Source organism: Atractosteus spatula, chromosome 5 (assembly GCF_055471065.1).
Source record: "Atractosteus spatula isolate fAtrSpa1 chromosome 5, fAtrSpa1.hap1, whole genome shotgun sequence".
Classification (NCBI taxonomy): Eukaryota; Metazoa; Chordata; class Actinopteri; order Semionotiformes; family Lepisosteidae; genus Atractosteus; species Atractosteus spatula.
In genome coordinates, this window is record NC_142710.1 from 13,850,298 (window position 1) to 13,878,030 (window position 27,733).

Below are 27,733 nucleotides of genomic sequence, written 5' to 3' on the forward strand. Positions count from 1 at the left end.
ACATCACAAATGACTTACCTTATACTAAAGAATCAATCTGGGTCATCAGGGTATTAAAATCACCCTGTGTTACAACAGCAGTGCGTTTGTGTCTTTTTCTTCAACAGCAGACAAACCTGCAGCACTGCACAGCCACTGCCACTCTGAAACACAGAGATACAGACACTGTTAATCACAGACACACACTGAACACAGAGATACAGACACTGTTAGTCACAGACACACACTGGAAACAGAGATACAGACACTGTTAATCACAGACACACACTGAACACAGAGATACAGACACTGTTAGTCACAGACACACACTGGAACAGAGATACAGACACTGTTGGTTACAGATGCTCACAGATCCAAAACAGTGATTAATGTAGACAAGATGGTCATGCATTACCAAATTAATCTGGGGACATTGTTTCACATTTTCCAAAATCTGTGTTTTTCTAACATTAAATAGAAAACATTCTATTGGTTTAAATATGTTGTGTAGTTTCACAGCCTGCAAACAGTTTAAATAACCAATGGCCACCTGGCTCCCCAGCGCCCTCTGGTGTTCAGAAGGAGAGCTAGTCTCGCCTTCCCACTGCACTACTGTTTAAACATTTACCCTCAGATCTGTGAAATGACTGGATGGTAATTGCTGTTGTAAACCTCTGAAAATGAGCTGTTGAGATGAATCATTGTTTTATTACATCGGGCTCCTGAATTTCCACAGAAGAGATGAGTATGTTTAGGATACTTTGTGAAAGAGCAGAAGAATACCACTTGGCCACTTTGACCACTGACATTCCTTCCAATGTTAAATCCCTGTTCCTGTTGAGTAATTCATGTCGTTGTCTCAAGAGAAATGTTCACTTACCAAGTCGTTTCTCTTCCCCTGTAAAGAAACACAAGTAGTGGAGTCAGTAACGCTGATACAGACTCCTGCACTGACACTGGCTCTCAAAGAGTCACACTAATGTAATATCATTCAGATTCCCTCAGCGTGTCTCCTCTGTAAGAAACAGTGGAATCAGTGATACAGACTGCTGTGATATAGACCCCTGTACTGACACTGGCTTTAGAAGAGTCACACTAATATAATCCAGATTCCCTCAGTGTGTCTCCTCTGTAAGAAACTGACACTCAGTAACACTGATACAGGTGAAATATGTGCTCAGATCAGTGCAGATCAGTGTGATGACAGGGGAGAATGCTGTATTTTCTGTGGTCCTCAATCCCTGTGTTGTTCCCACTGTTTTCACTAGTAAGCTCTCTGGGCTGAGAAGGAAATGTTTATTTTACAAAGGTTTCTCAGTGACAATGTCTGTTCATCACAGTTTGGAATGCAGCTTTAAACAGAGTCAGGAAAAAAAAATCTTGTGAAATTATGAGAAATGTAAACATCTTCTATTTGGTCATCACTGTGCTGGGTTGTTGGTTTGAACAGAAGCATGACAACATTCTTGTAAAAGATGAGGAAAGCTTTGATTGGTTGAAGAAGTATGGTAGGGACACTGGTGATTAAGAGCTCAATGACGTGCTTGGACTGTATAAATCACAGCTCCCTCCCCTGGTCTTGATCAGCACTGACTGTGTCCCTTCCTCTACTGTTTGATAAGGTGGTGACTTTCCCACATGAAACTAAAAACACTGAGTGAGTTACTGTTTCACTGGTACCAGCTGTATCAAAGAGGGTGAGAGACGATCCTCTACTGATTGCAGTCTGGAGAGGTTTGTTCAGTAGAGTGTGTGACCCTGATATATTAACCAGCAACTGTATCAGACAGGCTGGAGAAGATCCTGTACTGACTGCAGTCTGGAGAGGTGTGTTCAGTAGAGTGTGTGACCTTGATATATTTACCAGCAGCTGTATCAGACTGTGAGAGAAGACCCTGTACTGACTGCAGTCAAGAGAGGTGTGTGGACCCTGATTTCATTGAACACAGTGTAGAAGCTCATTAGAGCTAATCAGTACAGTACGGGGTCTTGAGTAGAATGAGGCTCAGCACTGAGGAACAGCCTCCTCTCCTCAGCTCACACTCTCACTCTGATTTCTGTTCTAGAGTCTTCAAAGTGTCCAGGAGAAAGTTTGTTGTTACTGATTGACTGGGCCCATGCAACAGATATCCTCTGACAATTTGTAAGGGAATTTGAACAGACTCTATTCTATGTAAGAATTGACCCACACTTCTCCAGGGGGCGAGAATCAGGAAGGAGCTCAGCAGGAATCAAACTGTATTATGATGTTATTTAAAACACTCTAATTATAAAAGAACACTCACCTCTAACAGCCAGGTCAATAAGAGTGTCATGATGATCCACGGACTCCACCAAACACTTATACTGTCCACAGTCTGAGAGACTCACTTTTTGAGCTTTAGACACACATTGCCTCTGGGGAGCTCCTGCAGGAACAGCTCAGCTCTGTCCCTGTAGGCTGAGTTCTGGTCTTCAATCAGGGGGAGAAGATCTGTCCTGTCTTCAGTACCTGGGATTCAGAATAAGACCTCGTGCTGCTGCCTCCTGTCAGAGGTCGAGATTAAACACGTCACTGACTCCTGAGCACAGGCTGGTTCTGTTACAACCCCATTCCGCACACGCCCTCACTAATAACCTCATTCTCCAGTCACGCCCCTGCTCCGCCCTGTTTGAACCCTTTCATCTCGCTGTTCCAGGCTCGGTATTAGAGTCCCAGGCTTGCCAGCTCGCCGCCAGCTCAGTCTGTTCTCTTCCTTGGATTTTTCTGGATTCTCGGCCTCTGCCTTGAATATTGGATTTAGCCTTCTGCTCTGCCCTTATCAGATAGTCTGCTTTCGGATCTGTACTAAACCCTCCGCACAGGGTCCAGCTGTTTATTACGCCGCCCTGTCAATATTAATGACTCCCTGTCAAAATTAACTATTTCATTATATGTAGTATTGTACATCACATGATTTCATCATTGTTACTGTTTTCTGGGCACCGTTTTACACACCGGGGGGTGGGAGTGTGGAACAAGCTGCCCAGCCATGTTGTTGAAGCCGATCCCCTGGCCCTGGCTCAAGAAACAGCTGGATGGGATTCTCAGATCAATCCGATACCAACTCTCCAATAAGCACCGTGCACGTAGCTTGGGCCTCCCTCTCCTGACACCCTGTGCAGGTGAACGGATTCCCGATGAATCAATCCGACACACAGGAAACCTCGGAGCGACCAGCTCAGGCCGCACCTGCTCAGGGGAAGCGCTGGTGTTCAAGCAAACCAGTGTGACGAAGCGGAGTTCAGGACCCTGTGCAGATGGTATTGTCACGAACCACACTCCCGCGTGCACCTCCCGGCGTACACACCTGCGCCGCTGTTAGCAATTAGCACTGCGCTCCCTGTTTCCTCATTGAAACCCGCTCACGCCTCGCTCACTGTTGAGATCGTCCTAGCCTTTCTCCCATGCGCTTTCTTTCTACACTGACTGCTGGATACCCGACCCTGCGCTGCCTCCGACCACGACTCCGTCTCTGCCTCGCGTCTTTTGGACTTGGATACCGCGCTGCCTGGCCCTCTGGATTCCCGACCTCACTCCGACTCCGACCTCGCTCCGATTCCAGCTCCCTGGAATTCTGACTCGTTCCCTCTCCACACCGCATAGGGTCCGATCGCCTTCACCACTAGTCCGTGCTGATTAGTGTGACGGGTATAATCCGGGAGTAAGTGGAACAGGACGACGAGGATCAGGAGGGGTTGACAGACGGGAGGGCGTGACGAAGGTGAACTGGTGCTCGGGGGGCGTGGCCAGGGCGAACAAGTCCAAGGAGTCCAGGGGGGGAAATCCCGGGCGAAGTCCAAAAGTCCAAACGGGAAGATCCAGCCAAGACGTGACAAAACATGGTTAAAAACCGGAATGGGATCAGGTACAGGGACGGGGAATAAAAACGGGATGACGACGCCAGGTGCTCCGAGCCCCGGATTCAGCTGGGTCAGGACGCCGACAGGAGGCCTGTGCCCTCAAGCTGCGGGAGTAGAGGGACTTGATAGGGGTGTAACCCCGGCGTCCTGGCCAAATTTCCCATTGGCCCTTACCAATCATGGCCTCCTAATAATCCCCATCTATGAATTGGCTTCATTACTCTGCTCTCCTCCCCACTGATAGCTGATGTGGGGTGAGCGTTCTGGCGCACTATGGCTGCCGTCGCATCATCCAGGTGGGGCTGCACATTGATGGTGGTGGAGGGGATCCCCATTACCTGTAAAGTGCTTTGAGTGGAATGTCCAGAAAAGCGCTATATAAGTGTAAGCAATTATTATTATTAATTATTATTATTGATGGTAGGCGGGCCTCCGGGCGTCCGTCTTCCATCGCAGAGCCGGGAGTAACGAGAGCGCCCAGCTAAAATAAGGAGGGGCTGGACTGGGGGCAGGTGCACGAAATCATCAAAAATGTGAAAGAGCCGGAGCGCCCTTAAGAGGAGGGATGACGATCGTGTCAACCAGACTGGAGATCACAAACTCAGTGAATCACGCGCCTCGCCGCTCATCTTTCAGTTTTGCGCTTTATTTGTAAGATCTGGTTTCCAGTACAAAAAACCCTGATGGGAAACAAGTTTCCCATCGCCCCCCTCCCCCTGTCCACCTTTATCCGAACCGCAGGGGATCATGGTCCTGGGTTTGACGCTGGTCTCCCCGCTGTAGCCTTTAAAAACAGCCCGGCGGAGCCTGGACTGCATGATGGGACGGAGTCGTCTCTTCGGGGCGGCAGCCGGTGGCCGGGCTTGAGCGAAGAGGGGAGCGAAGCGATCAGGCGGGAGGGTGCGCTCGCTCAGGCGAACTGCAGGTCCTCCCCCACCTTCCCTCGGATCCACTCCATCATCCGCGCCACGTTGACGTAGAATCCCGTGCTGCCCTTCGTGCAGTCCTTGTCCCCATAGCTGACAATGCCAATCTGTGCCAGGAGAGGGCAGCAAACTGACTGCGAGCTCAGAGATGCTCAGAGTGGCACTGTACTGACCGGACTGCAGGCTCGTGGCATGAGGGTGTCGTATTCAATAATGTGTTTTCAAAAATACAGGTCATACTGACTTGCCATGACCTCTGGTGTAAATTGTAGAGTAAACTAACATGACGATAATTCTGAAATATGCCTTTGTCTTAGATCAGACCTGTCTCATTCTGGTCCTGGAGTGGTCAATGTTTGTAGCACGCCTGTCCAGTCCTGGTCCTGGAGGGGTCAGTCAGTGTGTCTGCAGCAGGGCTGTCCACTCCTGGTGCTGGAGGGGTCAGTCAGTGTGTCTGCAGCAGGGCTGTCCAGTCCTGGTCCTGGAGGGGTCAGTGTGTCTGCAGCAGGGCTGTCCTGTCCTGGTCCTGGAGGGGTCAGTCAGTGTGTCTGCAGCAGGGCTGTCCAGTCCTGGTCCTGGAGGGGTCAGTCAGTGTGTCTGCAGCAGGGCTGTCCAGTTCTGGTCCTGGAGGGGTCAGTGTGTCTTCAGCAGGGCTGTCCAGTCCTGGTCCTGGTGTGCTGGGCAGTGTGTCTGTAGAGCTGTCCCGTCCTCTGAGTATAGTTCTACTCAGGACAGACCGCTCCAGGACCAGGACTGGACAACAGAATTGTAGGATTTAACTAACCCTATGATATCGCTAACAGTCTCTACTTCAGACATCCTGATGAGATGTTATTAACACCATTCCCACTTTCTTAAAGTGGGCAAATGCCCTCTGAAAGATGCAGTTGAATCATTCACAATTCTCTCGGACTGCAGTCCCACCCCCACCCGCTTCACTGCGACTGAATGATCAGGGGGCTTATAGCAAGGATGTACCTGAATCCAGCGGCCATTCCTCTTGATGACGAAGGGACCTCCGGAATCTCCTGCAACAGAGGTCAGAGGTCAGAGTTCAGGGGGCAGTCCACCAGCCCGCCAGCCCACCAGCCCACACCCGGTCGGACACTCCGAGTCTTGTCTGTATAAGTCACGAGCACATTGACTGTAAATAGCCACATGGCCTCCATCTGAAACCTGCTGTGTGTCAGCTGGGACTCAGGCCTGCAGTTTAACGGCTTGTGTGAGCAATGAGCCTCAGGCAGTGCAGTGTCTCCTCTCACCTCGCCCCAGAGGCTTTGATTATGACACACACTTCCGATCAGAGAGCAGCCCAGTCGACTCGTGTGTGTTTGGCCACTAGTAGAGCTCCAGTCTACGGATGTCTTCCCTGCCTCTTCTTCAGGATCACGGGAAAATGGCTTCTGTAACACTGTTGCCCACCTTGATCCGGACACTCGGCTCCCCTTTGTTACACCTGGGCTGGGAGTGTCTCGGGTGAGGGGTTGCTCCTAACAGCCAGGACATTCACACTGAGACTCAGTCTGCATCTAACCCCGTGCAGACTCACTTGGGACACATCTCCCAGCCCCCGTTAGTAAATCAACCAGGCGCACCCTCATCATACAATGGAGCTCCTTCTTGAAGATCAAGTCCCCTGAGATTCAGTGCTCTGACATTGAGTTAATGCTCAGTTTCTCTTCCTTGAAGTGAAGCACTACATTTCTTTCATTGCTGCAAGGGCCCTGGCCAGGCAGGGAACTCCACACAGCCTTCCCTTTGAGCCGCACATCAACCTCACGTCTCCCAGATTCCTGCGAGTCCCTCTGAGCACTTGGGGCTCCTCTTGCCACCGATCACAGCTCCTGTACGTTGGGGACCGGATCGTAACACCTCTGTGTTAAAAAGGAGTTTCCCATCTTCTCACCTAGTGGAAAGCGAAAGGTGGGGCATTTCGGATTGACAATGGAAAGTAGGTCTTTACACAAAGAGTGCTGGGGGTGTGGAACAAGCTGCCCAAACTGCATGTGGAAAAAAAAACAGGTTATAGATTCTGATGCCGACACTTTGGAGAAAAAGAGCTGCAGGTGATGCTCAAATCAATCGGCTCTGACCAGCCATTTTCTAAGGGTCACAGAGGAGCCAGAGCCTATCCCAATGAGCACCAGGCACAAGGCAGGATACACTCTGGACAGGACACCAGTCCATCACAGGACACACACAGAAACAGACACACTCCCCGTTTTCCCAGAAACCAATTCACCGACCAGTATGTTTTAGGCTGTGGGAGGAAACTGGAGCACCTTGAGGAAACTCACATGAGCACAGGGAGAACATGCAGACTCCACACAGACAGCACCCCAGGAATCAAACCCATGGCCCCAGTGCTGTGAGGCTGTGAGCCAGCAATATACTCACCAGAGTGCCACTGTCCTGCTCAAATCAGAATAGCTGTTATGTAGAACATCCTCAGGGGGGCGCTGTAGGGCAAAAGCAATATCCATGGAAAGCCCTACCTCTGCAAGCGTCCACATTGTTTCCATTAGCGCAGAGCTTCTCGGCTGTGAAGGGCACATCTGGCAGGATCGTCCCACACTTTTCCCGGCTCTGGGAGAGGAAGCAGGCAGAGGAATTATTTCCTCAGACAGCTGCTTCCTGGCGTTTGTTACCAAGCCACCAAGATGACAGCTTTTAGGAAGTGTAACAGTTTTTTGGGGGGGTTTTCAAGTCAGTCCAGGCCGAGACAAGTCTTTCACCTGTCTTGTCTGTCAACTTGCTTTCAAAACCTGCAGGAATAAAGTCTCCTGCTCTGGAGCCTGGGGTCATTTCCAAACTCTCGGCACTGCCATTGACCTCTAACAAACTCACTTCACCAGCAAACCCAAAAGGCAGTGCTGGCCACAAACTTTTATAAGATGAGAAACAAACTAGTTGTTGACAGCTCATGAATTAGACAACTGTTAGTCCCCCTTTGCTATAACCAGGCACAGGAAAGCACAATGTCCCGCAGCCAGGGCGCAGTGGGTAGAGGTCTCTCAGCCTCGGTCCAGGATAGCTCTGTAACCCCAGCCCTCCTTCTGTCGCAAAAGATTCTTTCACAGATCTCTGCAGCATGGTGACAGAGGCAGGCAGATTGCATCCAAAACCCAACACTTTTCATGTCTCATACACACACTTTCATGTGTTTAATGCACTTTGACAAGATAACAACCTGTCTCATCAAGCTCTGAGTATTCCTACTGCATGTGATCTTCTTGGATTAGGACATCCACCCATTTTCCCAACTCTTTATCCAGCACAGGGTCACGGGGAGCTGGAGTCTATCCCAGGAAGCAACGAGAATAAGGCAGGGTACACCCTGGACACCGGTCCATCACAGGACACACACAGACACACACTGTCACACACCCTGGACTGGACAGCAGTCCATCACAGGACACACACAGACTCACACTCTCACACACCCTGGACAGGACACCAGTCCATCACAGGACACACACAGACTCACACTCTCACACACCCTGGACAGGACACCAGTCCATCACAGGACACACACAGACACACACTCTCACACACCCTGGACAGGACACCAGTCCATCACAGGACACACACGGACACACACTCTCACACACCCTGGACAGGACACCAGTCCATCACAGGACACACATAGATACACAGACACACGCACACGCACACCCTGGACAGGACACCAGTCCATCACAGGACACACATAGATACACAGACACATGCACACCAAGGCCAGTTTTCCCAGTAGCGAATTACACAACAAGCTAAGTGAAAGCTATGCTGTCTAGTAGGCATCAATGCTGACCACTGCGCCACCATGTTGCCTGGATTAGGACATATCACAACAGAACTGACCAATAAACCCGCCCCTGCAATCGAGGCGTTTACCCGGAGCGGGGGGGGGGCTCACCTGCACAGTGATGCTGCCGTACTGCAGGTTGTCCTCCATATCTCTGTGCTTCTTAATCCTTCCCCAGCCAGTCACGAAGCCGTTGACGGTCCTGTAGTCCTCGCCGCCCCGGCCGGTGAAGATCAGGTCTGGGGGTCACAGGCGAGGGGATTAGCGGAGACCCGCGTTCCCGCCGGAAGAGTGGGAGATGACTCCATGAGGAGCGACACGCTGGTGTGCTCCCGCACGAAGCTGGCCCTTGACTGTGGAGGGGCGGCGAGACTGAAGCTGCAGCAGCTGTCCTGACCTGGCCACAACTGACCCTGCAGCGACACCCTCATCACAGACACTGTCCCACTCTGCCACAGTGTGTGGGGATATTTTCTGTAGGTCTGTTGCATGCATGCAATGCTCACTTCCAAACAGGTGATAAAAGAGTAAGACCAGAGCTGTGCTCACACCATAAATCCTCCTATGAACCTGCCTGGGCTCAGAGCACCACAGGGGAGGCACCTCATGTGTGTCTTCTTGGCAGGGCCTTTGGACAACAGCCTTTTCCATCACAAATGAAAACACATTTTCAAACCTTCGCCGAACCGCCTTCTCGCACCCTCTGCAGGGCCGTTGCTCGGAAAGCTCACTAGTGAAACTCGTACGTGGTGTCTGCATAAAGAGGCTTGTGATCAGACCGGACAAAACAGGAACGCTTAGGGCTAAATGGAAAGAGGTGCATCTGCCTCACACCCAGCCCAGTCAGCCAGCTCTGCTGTCAGGGTTGGTGGTGCAGCAGGGGGTTATAGCTCTGCTTCTCATCAGCAGGGACAGGGAAGCTTGTCAAGACTGATGGGATCACGGATGGATCAGGGTTCTGGCAACTCGTGCGGCAGATCTAAACCTGGGACACAGTGAACGTGGAGAGAACATGCAAACTCCACACAGACAGCACCCAAAGTCTGGTGTTGAGCCCAGGGCCCCAGTGCTGTTTTTATTCCAAAATACACTAGATCTGCTAGTTTGTCAACACTACTGTGTGTCGACTGCCTCTGGTGAACAGGGTGCTTCCAGCTGTGATAGCAGCCATTCTGTCACGATGAATAGAGATGCCATGTCCATGTCATTCGCCAAACTGCTTTTTTCCATACGGTGTCGCAGGAAGCTGGAGCCTACCTGGCAAGCAACGAGCACAGGGCAGGGTACACCAGGCGCCAGTCCACCGCAGGGCAGGTGCCAGCCAATCATACATGGGGACAATTTGGAGGCCAAGGGGGGAAATTTGGCCCGGACACCAGGATAACTCCCTAGTCTTATCGAGAAATGCCGGGGATCTTTAATGACCACTGAGAGTCAGAACCTCGGTTTAACATCTCATCCAAAAGATGGATAAACAGAGATATTCAGTGTAATTTTGTAGCTGTGTTACAGCTGCTAAAAACTTTAAGATCAATCACCAATGGAGCACACGACTGAAGGCAAAGTGCTAGAAAACCGAGCTGCTCCAAGAAATGTTTTTACTCCTTCATCTAAACAGCAGGGGGGCTGAGGGATCAATTGGAGTTAAGTGCATTGGCCAAAGGGGACAACGTTAGGGGTTTGAACCCTCCAGTTCAGCCTGGAGCTCAGAGTCTCACCAGAACATGCCTCACTGCCGCCCTCTGCTGGCCAAAACAGCCCTAGCACAAGTGGTCACAGGGGAAGACGGCATCCAGCCTTTTGTGGTGTCATGACGGGAATTCAGGGTGAAAGTGTGTGTCATCAAAGAGTTTGAGAGCAGCTGCAGATCGAGGGAAGAGAGGATTCAGTCTCACCTTGGTGCTCACAGCGAGAGCGCCAGTCCAGTGCAGGAAGAGAGAGGACTTGAGAGAGATCCGCCGTGCAGGGGAGACAGACAGGCCTGCGCAGACAAGACAGACAGTGTCACTGCAGAGTCACCACCGCGCAGACGAGACAGACAGTGTCACTGCTGCGCAGACGAGACAGACAGTGTCACTGCAGAGTCACCGCCGCGCAGACGAGACAGACAGTGTCACTGCAGAGACACCGCCGCGCAGACGAGACAGACAGTGTCACTGATGCGCAGACGAGACAGACAGTGTCACTGCTGCGCAGACGAGACAGACAGTGTCACTGCAGAGTCACCGCCGCGCAGACGAGACAGACAGTGTCACTGCAGAGTCACCGCCGCGCAGACGAGGCAGACAGTGTCACTGCAGAGACACCGCCGCGCAGACGAGACAGACAGTGTCACTGATGCGCAGACGAGACATACAGTGTCACTGCTGCGCAGACGAGACAGACAGTGTCACTGATGCGCAGACGAGACAGACAGTGTCACTGCAGAGTCACCGCCGCGCAGACGAGACAGACAGTGTCACTGCTGCGCAGACGAGACAGACAGTGTCACTGATGCGCAGACGAGACAGACAGTGTCACTGCAGAGTCACCGCCGCGCAGACGAGACAGACAGTGTCACTGCTGCGCAGACGAGACAGACAGTGTCACTGATGCGCAGACGAGACAGACAGTGTCACTGCAGAGACACCGCCACGCAGACAAGACAGACAGTGTCACTGCTGCGCAGACAAGACAGACAGTGTCACTGCTGCGCAGACGAGACAGACAGTGTCACTGCAGAGACACCGCCGCGCAGACGAGACAGACAGTGTCACTGCAGAGACACCACCGCGCAGACAAGACAGACAGTGTCACTGCTGCGCAGACGAGACAGACAGTGTCACTGCAGAGACACCGCCACGCAGACGAGACAGACAGTGTCACTGCTGCGCAGACGAGACAGACAGTGTCACTGCAGAGACACCGCCACGCAGACGAGACAGACAGTGTCACTGCTGCGCAGACGAGACAGACAGTGTCACTGCAGAGACACCGCCACGCAGACGAGACAGACAGTGTCACTGCTGCGCAGACGAGACAGACAGTGTCACTGCAGAGACACCGCCACGCAGACAAGACAGACAGTGTCACTGCAGAGACACCGCCGCACAGACAAGACAGACAGTGTCACTGTTGCGCAGACGAGACAGACAGTGTCACTGCAGAGACACCACTGCACAGACGAGAGAGACACCGTGGGACTGTGTAGGTCATTCTCTCACCATAAATAATCACCATTCCTAAGCAATGCAGGGGAACATGTGAACTCCACACAGAATGTGCTCCAATCTGCAGTTGAACCCAGGATCAAAACACTGTGTGGTAGCAGCCCTGACGTCCCCGCCATGATCTTCCCTCCTGCGGGTCTGTGTGGCCTTGGTCTTACTAATGTTTTCTGACACAATTAGCCCATAAATCCATTTTCATACTACTTCTTATTAATCAGGCTCACTGAAGCTCACAGAACTTATTATTCTGGCTCACTGAGGAAATCCAGAGCCTATCCCAGCAAGACACACGCTGGACAAGACACCAGTGAATCGCAGGACACACACAGACACGCACACGCTCACACCAGGGCCTTTTTTCCCAGAAACCAATCCAATTAACCTACTAGCATGTCTTTGGACCATGGGAGGAACCAGAGCTCCCAGAGGAAACCAACTAAAAATACACAGAGAACATGCAAACTCCATGCAGACAGTACCCTAGGTCCGGAGGTGTGAGGCAGCAACTACTACTACTACCACTACTGCTACTACAACACTGCGCCACTGTGCTGCCCTGACACATGGTCCCTCTCGTCAATTACGCAACAGGCTGACTCTCAGCTCAGAGTCGGTCATCGCCGCTCAACATCGCGAGGCGCCCCTTGGCTGGTGGCTGGTGGGGCAGACGTCTCTGACCCCTGTACCTCTTGCGCTCGCCGAAGACGATGTCCTCCTTCAGCTTCAGCAGCCCAATGTCGTAGATATAGCTCTTGTTGTCCTTGTACATTTCATGCACAATGACCTCCTCCACCACCAGATTACTGCCCTGGCTGTCTGTGCGCCTTGTGATACCTGCGGCGGACACAAGGGGGCAGCAGTGATGGGAGTGCTGGAAGAAGGAGCTGGAGCAAACAACACCCACTTCTTACCCTGTAAAAATCATTACCTATTAATGTACTAAAATTAATACCGAATTAAATTTGATGAAAGTACTAATATTTTTACGAACTAAATCGTATATTTTGCAACTGTTTTTATTACTTAAAAAGTTAATGTGAAGAAGGGACTTCTGCCGAGACTTGCTTTAAGAAAGATGACTCGGTCAGCTTGCAGACCACCTGGCGCACGCTGGCGGACCACCAGTGGTCCACGGACCATTTGCGTCTAGAAGATGCAAGCAATGTGTCCACATAACGCATGAGTCTCTGGCACAAGTAGCCTCTTCTAGCTCAGCACGTCTCATTGTAGGTTTGGATGTCGTTTTTACCACCCGTGTCTAGCCCCCTGCCCTGGTCTCCATTGTCACCTCCAATGTCACCTGCCGGGTGGCAACAATTAATTCACCACTGTCTCCACCATGGATATGAGGGGATCTGATTTGGAACTTGGATATCAGAGTCTCTGCCAATATTTCACCACAGGAAACTTAGACTCGACTGCAGTTTTCGCGGGCGGTCTGGTTCTTTAAGGCCTGTGTAGTGCTATTGGCTCCACACGTTATGAGAACAACCACGCAAATCATTGTATCGTTTTCCAGCTGATCCCTTCAGTCAAACACACTTCTACTAATCTATACACTTCTATTGATATTTAGGTTAGGTTATTGATCATGCCTGGGGATTTGAGTAATTGATCACACTTTGGGATATAAATGATTAATCCTCCCTGTAATTCCTGAGAGCTGGAACTTCTTTCTTCCTGTTAAATAGCCAGAAATGTGCGTTTGCCTGCTAGCGGCGATCGGGTATTACCGGCAACGACTGTGACGTCGGCAGCGCCACAGACCACGTCCGTGCACATCAGGACGTGGGCCGCGGTCAGGACCCAGCGCCTGGAGATGATCGAGCCGCCCCCGTTTGGTTCCCAGCTGCCATCACTCTGGAAGAGAGCACACGCCCACGCCGGGTGAGGCTGACGTCACACAGTCAGGTGCAATGCATTGTGGGATCCCAGGGGAGAGGACGTAACGGCCCTGGAGCAGAAAGGCAGCACCCATCCCAATTAACCACTCAATCCCACAAGCCCCGAGCTTCACCAAACGCTGCAAAGATACAGGCAGGACCCTGAGGATATATTAACAGGACACACTGTTAATTCATTATTCTTAGCTCTCACTTTCCCTGGAGCCATTCATCTTGTCAAAATGTTCTCCCTGAGAAACAACTCAGGCAACTCATCCATCCATTTTATCCAGTACTGCAGTGGTTCCCAGTCCTGGCCCTGGTGCTCCACAGCCCTGCTGGTTTTCCTTCCAGCCCACCTTCATGACATCACTGCAGCCTCACTTGATCTCCACTGGAATATTTGCAGTTTGTCTCTAGTCTCAGGTTTAGAATTTGATTGCGCTTCAACGGTTAAAGCTCCAAGATGTTGGAGAGCTGGGAGCAAACAGTTCGGACTAATCTTATAATTGAGAAGTCTTTGAAGGGTTTGAAGGCTCGGCTGCAACAAAACCCAGCGGATGTGTGGGTCACCAGTACCGGGACTGGGAACCCCTGCAGTACAGGGTTGTGGGGGAGCTGGAGCCTGTCCTGGCGTGTAATGGGCACAAGGCAGGCTACACCCTTGTTTGGCCACAAGTCAAGTTCCAGAGTAGAGATACTCAGCTCCCCCTGTGTTAAAAAGGCGTTTCCCATCTTACCACCCAGTGGACATCCTGAAGTCCAGGCCAGAGCTCATCCTGGCTGCTGTAGCATCAAGCAGGCCAAGACCATGTGACTCTCCCCCCAGATGGGATGCTGGCCCATTGCAGGGGTAGCCTCAGTATACCCCCCGACCCCCACTTCTGGAGCTGGGTGGACTGGGACAACTGGAGTAAAGCACCTCTATCAGGGTTGCAAGAACTGTGTCTGCAGCAGGGGCTCGAACCTGTGCCTCAGGAGGCACAGTCATCCCAGCATGCTTCTTCACAATCAACAGTGAAACACCAGCCTGTGGACACAAGTGGACACTACAGGGAAACTGAGAACAGGAGGCCCTACTTTACACACAGGGTGGTGGGAGTGTGGAACAAGCTGCCCCGCCATATCTGGGTGGATGAGAACCTGGGATCAATTAGCTACAAGCTACCGAACAGACTTGGTTCTTGGTTCGAATGGCCTCCCCTCCTCTGGCATCATGAAGTCCAAGCCCTCATACACAGACAGTGCCTCCAGATTGAATTCTGAAGGGCCAGTCTAGACATGATTGACACCTGCACAGGTCTTCTCAATGAACGCAGAATGTATTTCCAGCTCAGTCTAGAGAGAAGCTATGAGGTCCCGGGTTCGAGTACCTTCATCTTCAGCAGCACCTGCCAGGGCCACTGCTTGTCTCTGGCACTCACTCCTCCGAATACCCTCTTGTACTGGAAGGTCTTCTCCCCTCTGATTCCACAGCTGTCCGGGGACGCTGATCAGAGAGGAGATACGTCAGGGGATATAGCGCCTTTCATCACTGCTGTTTGCCTCCCCCTACACCTGAAGAGGCTCCGCAGACCAGGCTGGTGTTCAGTGTGGAATCAACCCTCAGACAGGCCAGTTCAGTTCAGCGCCTCCCCCTCAACCTGGACTCACGACCATAGCACACTGTGGTGCAAAAGGAGCTTTCATTCCTAACTGCTCTTCTGTACGAGCCAGCAAAGACCTGCACTGACACAGCCCAGCACCAATTAACATCTGGCTGGTTCCTAACCGATTTACCCAGTACAGGGTCGTGGGGGAAGCTGGAGCCTATCCCAGCAAGCACTGGGCACAAGACAGCGTACGCCCTGGATAGGACATCAGGCCATCACAGAGCAGACAGACACGGGCACACACACTCACATCAGGGCAGACAGACAGACAGACGCAGACACACAGCTGTAACTACCATCCTCTCAGCAGCTGACCTGACACATTGCTGTTCTCTGCTGCAGTATAAGGTTTTCCCTCTGAAATTTACCAGTTAGTACTTGCCCAGATTCTGCAGAGCAGCCCAGAGAGATCAGGCAGACAGACTCACCTGCTGCTTCGACCGACCGACCGACCGACCGACCGACCAATCAATCAATCAACAAACCAATCAATCAATCACCCAATCAAATCAATCAAACAAATGAATGAATGATTGAATCAATCAATCAATCAACGACAAGAGAAAGCTCACCTTCGGGCAGCACGCGGTCCAGAGCGCTGTAGTCAGGCAGGTAGAAGGATCTCTGCTCGGCCCTCTGGGAGGAGATCCTGTCCAGCTCCTCCTTGCTGGCGTCGCCCAGTCCGATGGCGAACACGTCTGGACAGCGGGGGCAGAGATCGAACAGGCACACACGACATTGAGACGGAGGGTCAGAATTGGAGACAATACACCAGTGTGCAGTTCGGGTGTTAAGACAGTTGGGATCCTCAGTCAGGGAGTCCCTCTCGGTCCCCAGACTCACCCAGGTGCTTGTCCGGCTCAGGGATGGCGGTGGTCAGGTTGCGCATGACGGAATAGGGGCTGGGTCCCATGTTGTGCCTCCCTGAAGCAGAGGAGGAGAGGAGGAGAGACTTCCTCATGGTCACTTTCCTTCTTACAGCCTAAAACAGCTAGAGTCCATTGACATGTGCCCTGCAGTGACTGCACAACTCCCAGCAGACAACACCGAGGCACCGATACACAAATCACACAAAAGCTTCCAAGCTGCACGTGATTTAACCATCTTAGTCTTGGCCATGCTATGTCTCCATGATCTGTCTGCCTCACAGCGCTGGGCCCTGGGCTCTGGGCTCAATTCCAGACCTGGAGTCCTATCTGTGTGGAGTTTGCATGTTCTCTCTGTGATCCCATGGGTTTCCTCCTGGTGCTCTGCTTTCTTCCCACAGTCCAAAGACATGCTGGTGGGTCAACTGGCTTCTGGGAATATTGGCCCTGTGTGAGTGTGTGTGTGTCTGTGCCCGTGTTTGTTTGCGTTCTGTCCAAGGTGTGTCCTCCAGCTCCCCTGAGGCCCTGTACTGGAGAAAAGGGTTAGAATAGGGAAGAGTGGATGGGTGGAAGGATGGTGAGAGGATGGGTGGATGTGTGAATGGATGTAGGGTTGGTGAATGGGTGGATTGGTGAATGGGTGAATGGGTGGATGTAGGGTTGATGAATGGGTGAATGGGTGAATTTGTGAATGGGTGGATGTAGGGTTGATGAATGGGTGGATGGGTGGGTTGGTGAATGGGTGAAAGGGTGAATGGGTGGATGTAGGGTTGATGAATGGGTGAATGGGTGGATGTAGGGTTGATGAATGGGTGAATGGGTGAATTTGTGAATGGGTGGATGTAGGGTTGATGAATGGGCGAAAGGGTGAACGAGAGGGTGCATGTGATCTCAGGGGCCTGGGCTGGGTCAGTACTGTCAGATCTTAATTTGTGTGCAGTGGCACTGCACTTCATTGTTGTTATCAGCTTTCAAAAGGCAGGCCCAGAACGCAGTGTTGACAGGCGTGGACCCCGATGTGCAAGCATTTCTGGACTGAGACTCCTGCCAGCTGCCCCTGTGTACCCCTCTTCTCCGAGAGCCCTCCTGCCTCTGCCCTCTGCCACACCCTACCGTCTGTGACCAGGATGACAATCTGCTTCCCGGTGGGATTGCGCCGGACGGACTGCAGGACAAGCGTCAGGGCCTCTCCGGTGTTCACGCCTGGCTGCTCCAGGAAATCTGGCGTGCAGAGGGGGAGATAGCGTCAACTCCCGCCCGCACGATTCAGGCGTACGAAGCGGAGAGGATATTTACAGCCATTTACCTGCACAGTATTCGAGATAATACGAGTTCTGCTAACAGAAATCGTAGCGATGACATTGCCCACTCACACTGCCTTCACAGAGGGCACTGAGCTCTGGTAGATGATAGCAGATGACCATTTCTAGGCCCCTCGTCTGTGAGGGGGTGGGACTCCACACTGCTAACAGAGCCAGCTGGATTACTAATGTCTGTGAGGTGGTGAGACCCCAGGAGCCGAGTAGTGTCATACCTGTGACATTATCTGTATCCTCCATCTCCATGGTCACCTGGTTTGAGGTGAGAGGAACTATCTCTCTAGCTGAGGAGCCAAACAGCACCAGACTGCATTTCACCTGTCCAGAGGAGGCCATGACCTGGCAGTATGAGACAACGTGTTACAGGACAAGACAATCAGTCAGGCTGATAGGCCAGATGAAATAGGCCTGAATCTTTATAGTCTCAGACAAGGTCATGATGGGACCTGATACAAGTGTTCAAAATCTCTCACCAAGAGAATCAACCCAGAATTAACATTGAAACACCAACCACAAGAGACAAGTGGAAACTAGAGGGAAGAGATTTTAAAACTGAAAACAGGAGGCATTACTTTACACAAAGGGTGGTGGGAGTGTGCAACAAGCTTCCCAGCTGACAACCTGACTTCTTCCTGCAGTTACAAAGCCAGCTACTAAGAGCTTTTCTCACCATCCCAGACAAATTTTCCACAAAGAGCAGAGCCTTCCTCAGATTCTCTGTGCCCACACTGCTTGACGCCTTTATCACAAAGTAGATGTGGATCTCTGGGGAGAGAAACAAGAGGCCTTCCTTCAGGAAACTCTGAGCTCATAGCAGGTTCCTTGCCTGTTTGGAAACACTGAGGGTCAGTTCCCACCCTGGGCATGATTTTCCTAAATGTGCTGTCACGTCCCTGGGGCTCTGGGGTGGGGAACTGGGGGTCAGCCTGCTCGCTGAGATCTGGGGTGCCCCCTGAGCTCTGGTCGACCTTGGACACTCCACTGTGAGCCCGTTTCACAGCTCAGCTCTCATCATCCCGTCCCCTCGCAATACGAACATGTAGTGTTTCATAGCCGTTCAGGGACGCCAAATATGTAATCATAGTGGCTCTCTGAAGGCACCAGTTCTGTAGGGTTTGGGCATTTACTGAGACAATTATTAATTGTAGCAGTAAATCACAAAGTTGATTCTTTTGATGGCTTTAGAATCCAACCATGCGACATAACTCAAACAACGCACACACGCAGGTACTAATACACGAGGATACATTTATTAATACATAGAATATGCCTTAAACCTAACAGATCTTATCGAGAGGGTTATCAGAATACAAAAGATATATATTCAATCAGTTACGAAGTGTTACACATCAAGAGGACATACGTTCAGTATATCATTCATTAAGACCGTTTCGTAAATGAACTTGGTTATAACTTCTACATTAGATACTCAAAACAAGTACATAACTCTTAGGAATTAAATTGATATCAACTGGTTTGGATAACAATTGAATTCTCGAGCTGTAATGCATTGAAGTTGAATACTCATCCAATTTCTGGGGATTCAGATCTCCTGCGGGCACAAAGAAACAGTTGCAGGCTGTTGCTGTCCAATCCGCGCTGTCTGGCTCGGTGCCAGGCTGTGCTGTGCGGCTTGCGACGGTGCGCTGCAGATGCTCACTGACCGGCTAGTTAGTGTTGGCTTTAACTAGCAAAGTTTGTGCACAGGAGAAAAGATGACTGTGGGTCCCAGCAAGTCAGGAAGAGGACCGGTTCGTTCCTGATGAAGACTAGTTCTGAATAGTGATTCAGCTGTCCACAGTTCCGATCTGTTCACGAGGCCTGCTGCTGGTTACTCTCTGGCAACCTCCACTCTAGACTCTTAGAACAAAGGAAAGTTCTGGCACTCGGACACACTGGCCGTTCCGTGGTTGTCCGGGCTGAGTCTCAGGATGGTCAGGAGGCGCGCTGCGAGAATGTCCTGCCCTTGGGAGCCTTCTGCTCCTGGGCCGTCCTGCCCTGGAATTCTCCTTTGAATTCCCTTTAGAACAGTCCACAGAATCCTCTCCAGAATCTTACTGAATCTGAATCTCAATCTTGTTGAATCTGAATCTTGTTGAATCTCTTGTTGAATCTCTCAGGCTCTCTGTGTTGCCTGTTTTTACCTGGAGGAACTTCAGCTTGTTGATTGGCTGAAAGTTCCATGGGCATCAGAGTCCCACGTGGGTTACTCGGCCCTACCAGTCCCTGATTGGTTGATTAAGGTGAGATATGAGTCACTTAGTCCTGACACTTAGTAATGCAGTCCAGATGTCCATCCGGCACTCCCTAGACTGATAGGCGCCAGTGGATGACCATTGATCATGATAGCCAGACTTAGCTAAGTGCATCCCCCTTTGGGAGCTGTCCTAGGAAACCTTAAATCATCTTGCATGAATAGTTTCTCTGTGGCTGCACCACAGAGATGAACAGAGAAATGGGGCCTCATTTGGGAAGCTCAGAAACACTTAATTCTGCCTTATTATTAAGCCTCGCCGCTACAAACACTTGGATCTGAACCGCTGAGACCTGGCCAGACCCAAGTGGGCAAACTTTCACTGGGTCGTTGAAGGAACAAGACTCCCACTTGCACCGCCTTTCGAACCCAGAGCAGGAGAAACCCCCCCAGTTTTCCATCCAGACCCCCCTCTCCTCACAGCTGGGTCTCCTCCAGCACTGTTGTCCCAGTCTCATTCCGAAGTCACACTGAACACAGATAACGAGTGAAATCTGAGCTGTTGGGCAGTGCAGTGGCACAGTGGTCTCCCAGCTCTGGGGTTCAATTCCTGGGGTGCTATCTGTGTGGAGTTTGCATGTTCTCTGTGCTCGCATGAGCTTCCTCCCACAGTCCAGAGACAGGTTGGGAGCTTAACTGTCTTCTGGGACAACTGGCGCTGGTGTGAGTGTGTTTGTATGTGTGTCTGCCCTGTGGCGGACTGGCGTCCTGTGCAGGGTGAACCCTACCTTGAGCCCGCTGCTTGCTGGGATACACTCTGGCTCCCCTGTGACCCTGTACTGGATGAAGCTGTTAGAAGATGGACAGATGGATCTGCATTGTGTCTGAGAAATCTGAGTTGGAAAGGAGACCATTCTCTGGTATCTCATATTTAAGCTGTGAACTGGTAGAAATGCAGTGTGTTTTCAAGGGACTCCGGTTCCTGCCCTCAGCACCGTCCAAAGGAAACGGTCAGTAAAATGATATCGGACGCCGCAGGTTACCGGTAGTCTTTACCCTTCCTGCTCCTCCGGCCTGAAAGACCTAACCTCCTTCAAACAGCACAGGCAATGAAGCATTCGCTGGTGCTCCGTTTGTGCCGGTTCCTGCCGTTGAAAGTGGCTTTGGAGCGGCTTTTCTGCGAAATCACGTGACTCTGTCTCCCAGGAACTTTACAGTGAAGTTGAGGACAGGGATCAGTTTGTGGGAGGCACTTCCCCCAGCTTAGCACACTGAATACTTCCTGTACTCAACAGTTTACGCCATTCATGTCAGGAGGCCTGGTGCCGGTCCCCTTTTACTGCATATATTCGCTGCGCACAAATGACTGTGACGAAGCACTGACATCAACAGACACTGAGAGAGAGAGACGCTCTGTTTCCACAATGCTTTCAACGGCACAGGCCCACAGAAACAGGCAGCTCTCGGGGCTGTCTGTGGAGGGGGGCAACCGCACGGAGTGAACAGATCTTTCTGGGTCGGCGGCAGTCCTGAAGGGCTGAGAAAAATAAAATCTAAACGATCAGAAGAATCAAGAGCAAACGTTTGCAGACACAACGTGGCTGCTGCCACTTTCAACAAGGAGTGTCTCTGAGCCCGGACCTGTGTGGAAGGCGTGACTTGTGTGCTGTAATAATATTGACCTCTGATGGCAGCTAGGACTGCATTTACAAAACATTTACCCAACAGCTCCAAGAAAGTGCCGCCCTTCCTCCAGGATGCTAATCCAGAAGTCACGCCAAGTCGTTGAAATTTTTTTAATGGAAGTTTTGGACATCAGAAGCCTGTATCTCCATTGTGCCAGTGTAATAGGCGAGCTGGGAGTTTTAAAGAGAGTGATCTTACTTCCGATACCTTCCACGAACACGTTCCTCCTTTACTCTATTCTAGAAGATGTGACGTTCAGCCTGGGAATAGGTTAAGTGAAACTCAGAGAAAGTAAATTATTTTTTTTTAAAGAAATTAGCCAAGTCAATTTCAGTCAAGTAAATGTCCACTCATTATCGGAAACCCACTTGTTCTTGGTGTCAGTCATAGCAACCCAGTGCCTAATTTGTAAACACAGGATACAGGGGGAGACTATATCCTAGATAGGACAACAGTCCATCACAGGACGCAAACACACCCTGGAAAGGACACCAGTCTATCACAGGACAGACATTAATTTAGTGACAGTCAATCTAGCATCTTTTAGACGTGTGAGAAAATCAGCACCCCGCATAGTGACCATACTAACTCCATACAGAAGGATGTCGGGAGGAAGGACAGAGCTGACTGCTCCAGCACTGAGCCACTCTATCAGTAAACACACGCACAGACCAGATGTCTTTTATGGTTTGAAGTGTTGCCAAGAGATTCAGGAAGTAGTTACAAATTTTCTGTCAGCTTCACCTGCAATGAGTTCACTTCAAAAAACCTCATTTTTATTTTATTTGGTTACCATATTGCTACTCTTTTACTGTGTTTGTTAAACAGGGGGGTATAATTGAATTACCAGGCTGTGGGGAACAATCACATTGTTTCACAGATCAAGAAAAATAAACCTAACAAGAACCAAAGCTTGATAATTTTTAAATTAACAGATGGGTAAGGACATAATATTTCCTTCTGAAGAAAGAAGTAAAGTAACTCCTCCCTGAGTGAATGATGAGGAAAAGTGCATATCAGCTTTAGAACACTACTGGTTTTGTTCATTTGTAAAGATGCCTACTGACATTTCTCAGGAGCCTCCACAAAGAAACACCTTTTACAGCTGTCCTGCTCAGCACAAACCTTTGTCTGGATTCAGTAGAATTTCTTCAGAAAATTTCAGGTGCTTCGCAACTGTTTCTGGTTCATCATATGAATGAGGATCTGTGAGATTCAAGCAGAGAGAGAGAGTAATGGTGAACATGGTCGTGGCAAGACTGTTAATGGAGATTGTGATAATCGTGAACATGCTGTTGGTACACTGGTAAAGGAGATTGTGATAATAATGAAAGTGCTGTTGGCGAATATGGTCAGATTGTTAATGGAGATTGTGATAGTAGTGAACGTGCTGTTGGTGAACGTGGTCATGACGAGACTGCTTATGGAGATTGTGATAATAGTGAACATGCTGTAGGTACACTGGAAAAGGAGATTGTGATAATAATGAAAGTGCTGTTGGAAAATATGGTCAGATTGTTAATGGAGATTGTGATAGTAGTGAACGTGCTGTTGGTGAACATGGTCATGACGAGACTGCTTATGGAGATTGTGATAATAGTGAACATGCTGTAGGTACACTGGAAAAGGAGATTGTGATAATAATGAAAGTGCTGTTGGCGAATATGGTCAGATTGTTAATGGAGATTGTGATAATAGTGAATGTGCTGTTGGTGAACATGGCAATGGTGGCTGATGGTGAAACGCTGGTGCAGTTATGGACTCCAGTACCTTCACAGCGGGGTTCTAAACCAGACCAGCTCCCATCCTCCAGGCAGGTTCTATAGACAGAGCCCAAAAGAACCAGGCTTTTGTAACAGGTGTAGCGAACACGGTCACCTTCCTCAAAGCGTCGACCCACCCTCTGACCGCCCAGAGGCACCCCCGGGTTCTGGCACAGTGACGCTGAGAAAGAGACACCCCAGAAAATCAGTCTCAACATCATTCAGGAGCCCCCAGATCCTACCCACTGCGATGAGCGAATTCAATTTCAGTGGTAGCTGCACAACACAAAAACCTTACTGCTGCATTAGACAGAGCTTAAAGATGAATAAGCAAAACCATTTCTGATCTCAAAGTAATGGCATAGACTGGTGGGTAAAGGAACCAATCTCTTTGTAACAGTTCTAAATAACTACAAGTATACAGTGGCTGTAATGTCAAAGAAACACAAAGCACTTCACACACTGCACTGAAGTGCAGCCCCATCTGGGCGACACACAGCAGCCCCTCTATGCACAGATCAGGGGCAGGAGAGAGAATCTGTTGCACCAGGGGGATTAAGGAGGAACCTGAGGGAGGACAGACCATGTCGCCCAGAGTGTAATTTAGTCAGGACACCGGGGTTGACATCCCTACTCTTACTGACAGTGTCCTGGGATCTGGACTGACCAGCAGTCAGGACACCCCTACTCTTACTGACAGTGTACTGGGATATGTACTGACCAGCAGTCAGGACACCCCTACTTTTACTGACAGTGTCCTGGGATCTGTACTGACCAGCAGTCAGGACACCCCTACTCTTACTGACAGTGTCCTGGGATCTGGACTGACCAGCAGTCAGGACACCCCTACTCTTACTGACAGTGTCCTGGGATCTGGACTGACCAGCAGTCAGGACACCCCTACTCTTACTGACAGTGTCTGTATCTGTACTGACCAGCAGTCAGGACACCCCTACTCTTACTGACAGTGTCCTGGGATCTGTACTGGCCAGCAGTCAGGACACCCCTACTCTTACTGACAGTGTCCTGGGATCTGGACTGACCAGCAGTCAGGACACCCCTACTTTTACTGACAGTGTCCTGGGATCTGTACTGACCAGCAGTCAGGACACCCCTACTCTTACTGACAGTGTCCTGGGATCTGGACTGACCAGCAGTCAGGACACCCCTACTCTTACTGACAGTGTCCTGGGATCTGGACTGACCAGCAGTCAGGACACCCCTACTCTTACTGACAGTGTCTGTATCTGTACTGACCAGCAGTCAGGACACCCCTACTCTTACTGACAGTGTCCTGGGATCTGGACTGACCAGCAGTCAGGACACCCCTACTCTTACTGACAGTGTCCTGGGATCTGGACTGACCAGCAGTCAGGACACCCCTACTCTTACTGACAGTGTCCTGGAAGTGATGATCAGTAATCAGCTCCTCCTACAGCACAGTGTCCCTGATTTAAGAAGAAGAAAGAGTCCCACCTAATGATCTACCAGCACCCCCCCCAAGGCCAGTGGGCAGTGATCTAAACAACCTTCCCCCAGGCTACTCTGGGTTCGAAGACCCGGGACTCACCTCCCGCGTCGCAGAAAGTTGTCTGGCCGCTCCACTTGCCCGTGGGCAGACAGGTCCTGTTGGGGGAGCCGAAGAGCGTCAGGCCCCCGGCGCAGCTGAACTCCACCGAGTCTCCAATGTTGTACAGGGCCTTGCGTGGGGAAAACCAGCCATTCTCCAGCGTGATCGGACCACTGCAGTGGAGAGCTGCCACATGGCAAAGGACAGGAGCACTTCAGTCTATCGGGGATGAGTTGGGTTACCATACCAATGATCATCCCCCAGTGACCCAATGAGTTTCTGTCCCAGTGACCCAGTGAGTTACTGTCCCAGTGACCCAGTGAGTTTCTGTCCCAGTGATCCAGTGAGTTACTGTCCCAGTGACCCAGTGAGTTACTGCCCCAGTGACACAGTGAGTTACCATTCCAGTGACACAATGAGTTACTGTCCCAATGATCCCAATACGTGACTGTCCTAATGACACAATGAGGTACTGTCCCAGTGACCCAATGGGTTCCTGTCCCAGTGATCCCAGTGAGTTCCTGTCCCAGTGATCCCAGTGAGGGTTACTATCCCAGTGACTCCTGGGTGTAAGGCATCCCTAGTATGCTTGCTGTCCTGGAGACACTTTATCGTCAGAGTCTCTGGCAGCGACTCTGTCCTGGATCTTGAAGGAACAGTCTGAGGCCTGCTGGAGCCCCTGGCCTCTCTACTCTGTAACAGACGATGATTAGTGCTTCATGGTTTAAAACTGAAAGAGCGTGTGCTTGAGATGGTGTGATCTTGTTTTTACTGACGTGTTTACACCTTACTATCGAGCCCGGCGGGGGGGGTCGCAGCGGTCTGTACTCACGCACGCAGGCGGCTGTCCTGGCGGTCCTCAGGGGGCTCCAGCGACCGTCCCGGCCGCAGACCCTCCACGACACGGGCTGGGCCCTCGTGCGCGGGGGGCACACGTACTGCAGTACGCTGCCCACCCTGCGGTCCCCTGGGTACTCCACCTGGCCGCCCCTTATCTCCTCGGCGCCGCTGCACAGCAGCTCTGGAACAGAGGGCCCAGCGGGCGGGCGGTCTCAGTGAAGGCCTCCAGCCAGCCACGAGCAGCACGCTGAGCGGCACACCAGCCTGGAGCCAGAAGCTCTGGGCACAAGGTAGGACGGCACCAGAAACCCCCCACAGCACAGTGTGGCCCCCTGTTACTCTTCATCCTTTACAACTGACCTGCCATAGTCAGAGGGGCTCCAGTCCAGTGAGTCTTATAGGCCCCCCTCAATCAGAGGGGCTCCAGCCCCAGTCCAGTGAGTCTTATAGGTCCCCCTCAATCAGAGGGGCTCCAGCCCCAGTCCAGTGAGTCTTATAGGCCCCCCTCAGTCAGAGGGGCTCCAGCCCCAGTCCAGTGAGTCTTATAGGTCCCCCTCAATCAGAGGGGCTCCAGCCCCAGTCCGGTGAGTCTTATAGGCCCCCCTCAATCAGAGGGGCTCCAGCCCCAGTCCGGTGACAGTCCAGTCCACTTAGAGGTGCCCCTGTGGGTCACAATGTGGGTGGGTGGTTTCTAGTATAACCAGAGGAGTTTGTCGTCAGTACTTTCACAGTGTGGGTCTACCCCAGACTAGTACAAGCAGCACTAGTTATGAGAGTAAAACAGAAGCACAATGGGCCGAAACACCTTCTCTTCGCTGTAGCCGTTCTGATCTTTCTGAAGGAGTCAAAACGACAGAGGGTGTCTACTGGACACAGACTGGTGAGGCTCACGGAGGTCGACAGGTCTTCCTGTCAGAATCCAGCACGAGAACGAAAGCTCGGCTTCCAGCCTGTGGCCGAAGAAGCCCAGAGACTCAACTCCACGTCCTTTCAAGCCCACCTTGCTGCAGGCTGTCTGATCTGCGTACAGACAGGGCTGGAATGAAGGTTCTGTCCGACAGAGCAGGGAAGGGAAAGTCCGATTCCCTCCTGCTCTGATGGGCCTCGCGCAGGCCTGGAAAGGGGGGGGGGGGTTCTGTCTCTTACCGGTTCGGACGGGGCAGAAGAAGGCGGTCGTCAGGAGAAGGAGCAGACAGGAACTCATGCTGAGCGTCTTCCTCTGGGCTTGAGCTGCACTCTGCTGTGGAAGACAAGAGCCGCCTGTTCCTGGAACTGAGCTGCTGTTGACACTGGGTTAATGTTTAAGAGGAGCAGCACCTCCTGCCAGGAGTCCCGTTCAGGCAAAACAAGATTCCTCTCCCTTGGAACCTGGAATCAGCTCAGTTTAGGTTAAAGGTGAGATTCCATTTCTGATCTCATAGTGAAAAGTTAGATCGCATCCCGCGGTTTCTTGGGGGGAACCAGGGGATCGACAACCACTACATGGCTGGGCAGCTTGTTCCACACTCCCACCGCTCTTTGTGTAAAGTAGAGCCTCTTCTCCTGACTGGAGGATCTCATCCAGCTGTTTCTTGACAGAAGTCCGGTTATCAGTCTTCAGCAACATAGGCTGGACATCTTGTTCCACACTCTGACTCTGGTGTCATCTGTAGGCCTGATCTGTCCCCTAGCTCGTAATAGAGGTTTGGCAGCAGTGTAGCGTTGAACGATTCCCGTTCTAATGATAAGGGTTCGACTCTCAGTGGGGCCCAGAAAGCTTTTTAATCTTGGCTTGTTGGGTATTGTTTTTAACCTTTATTTCTGCCCCTGTAGGAGAGCTAGTATGGTGATGTCAGCGCCCTCCCTGCGCGTACCAGGGACCTCAGCTGCCTGGGCTGAGGGAGGTCTCCTTTAGCTCACGCAGTTGGTGCCATGTTGCGTTATGCTGGAGACCCGGGTTCGTGCCCCAGGTGTGCGGGACGATCACACCCCCACTGTCACTAACATAAGGACCTGCTTGTTCTTTATGATCCAACGCCCTCAGGAGAAAGTTGGTTAAACTTTGATCACAGGACCAGTCAGTACATTTCACCGGACGGCCAGCCCTCTCAGGAACCTCGCTCAGGAGCTTCTGCGAAAGGCACGAGCTTGATGACATCACTGACTCTGCCCTGCATCCC

At 51.3% G+C, this 27,733-nt stretch overlaps 1 protein-coding gene across 2 annotated transcripts; it reads right to left on the reverse strand.

Annotated features, from left to right (window-relative positions):
• Positions 1–4,489: 4,489 nt before the first annotated feature.
• LOC148834229 (complement factor B-like) lies at positions 4,490–26,842 on the reverse strand. Of its 2 annotated transcripts, XM_088916918.1 has the most exons (18): positions 26,721–26,842; positions 25,567–25,755; positions 24,735–24,920; positions 23,172–23,345; positions 22,527–22,607; positions 18,192–18,286; positions 17,737–17,860; positions 17,316–17,423; positions 16,180–16,260; positions 15,909–16,034; positions 15,058–15,173; positions 13,535–13,661; positions 12,488–12,635; positions 10,488–10,573; positions 8,704–8,831; positions 7,283–7,373; positions 5,766–5,815; positions 4,490–4,894 (listed from the first exon to the last, which is right to left on the reverse strand). In XM_088916918.1, the coding sequence occupies exons 1-18, from the start codon at positions 26,776–26,778 to the stop codon at positions 4,772–4,774; spliced, it is 2,091 nt and encodes a 696-aa protein (XP_088773044.1). In that variant the 5' UTR covers positions 26,779–26,842; the 3' UTR covers positions 4,490–4,771. The 2 variants fall into 2 exon arrangements, with proteins under 2 accessions (XP_088773044.1, XP_088773045.1); XM_088916919.1 differs by lacking the exons at positions 4,490–4,894; positions 5,766–5,815 and adding an exon at positions 5,822–6,693 and having other exon boundaries at positions 26,721–26,840.
• Between the last annotated feature and the right edge of the window lie 891 nt (positions 26,843–27,733).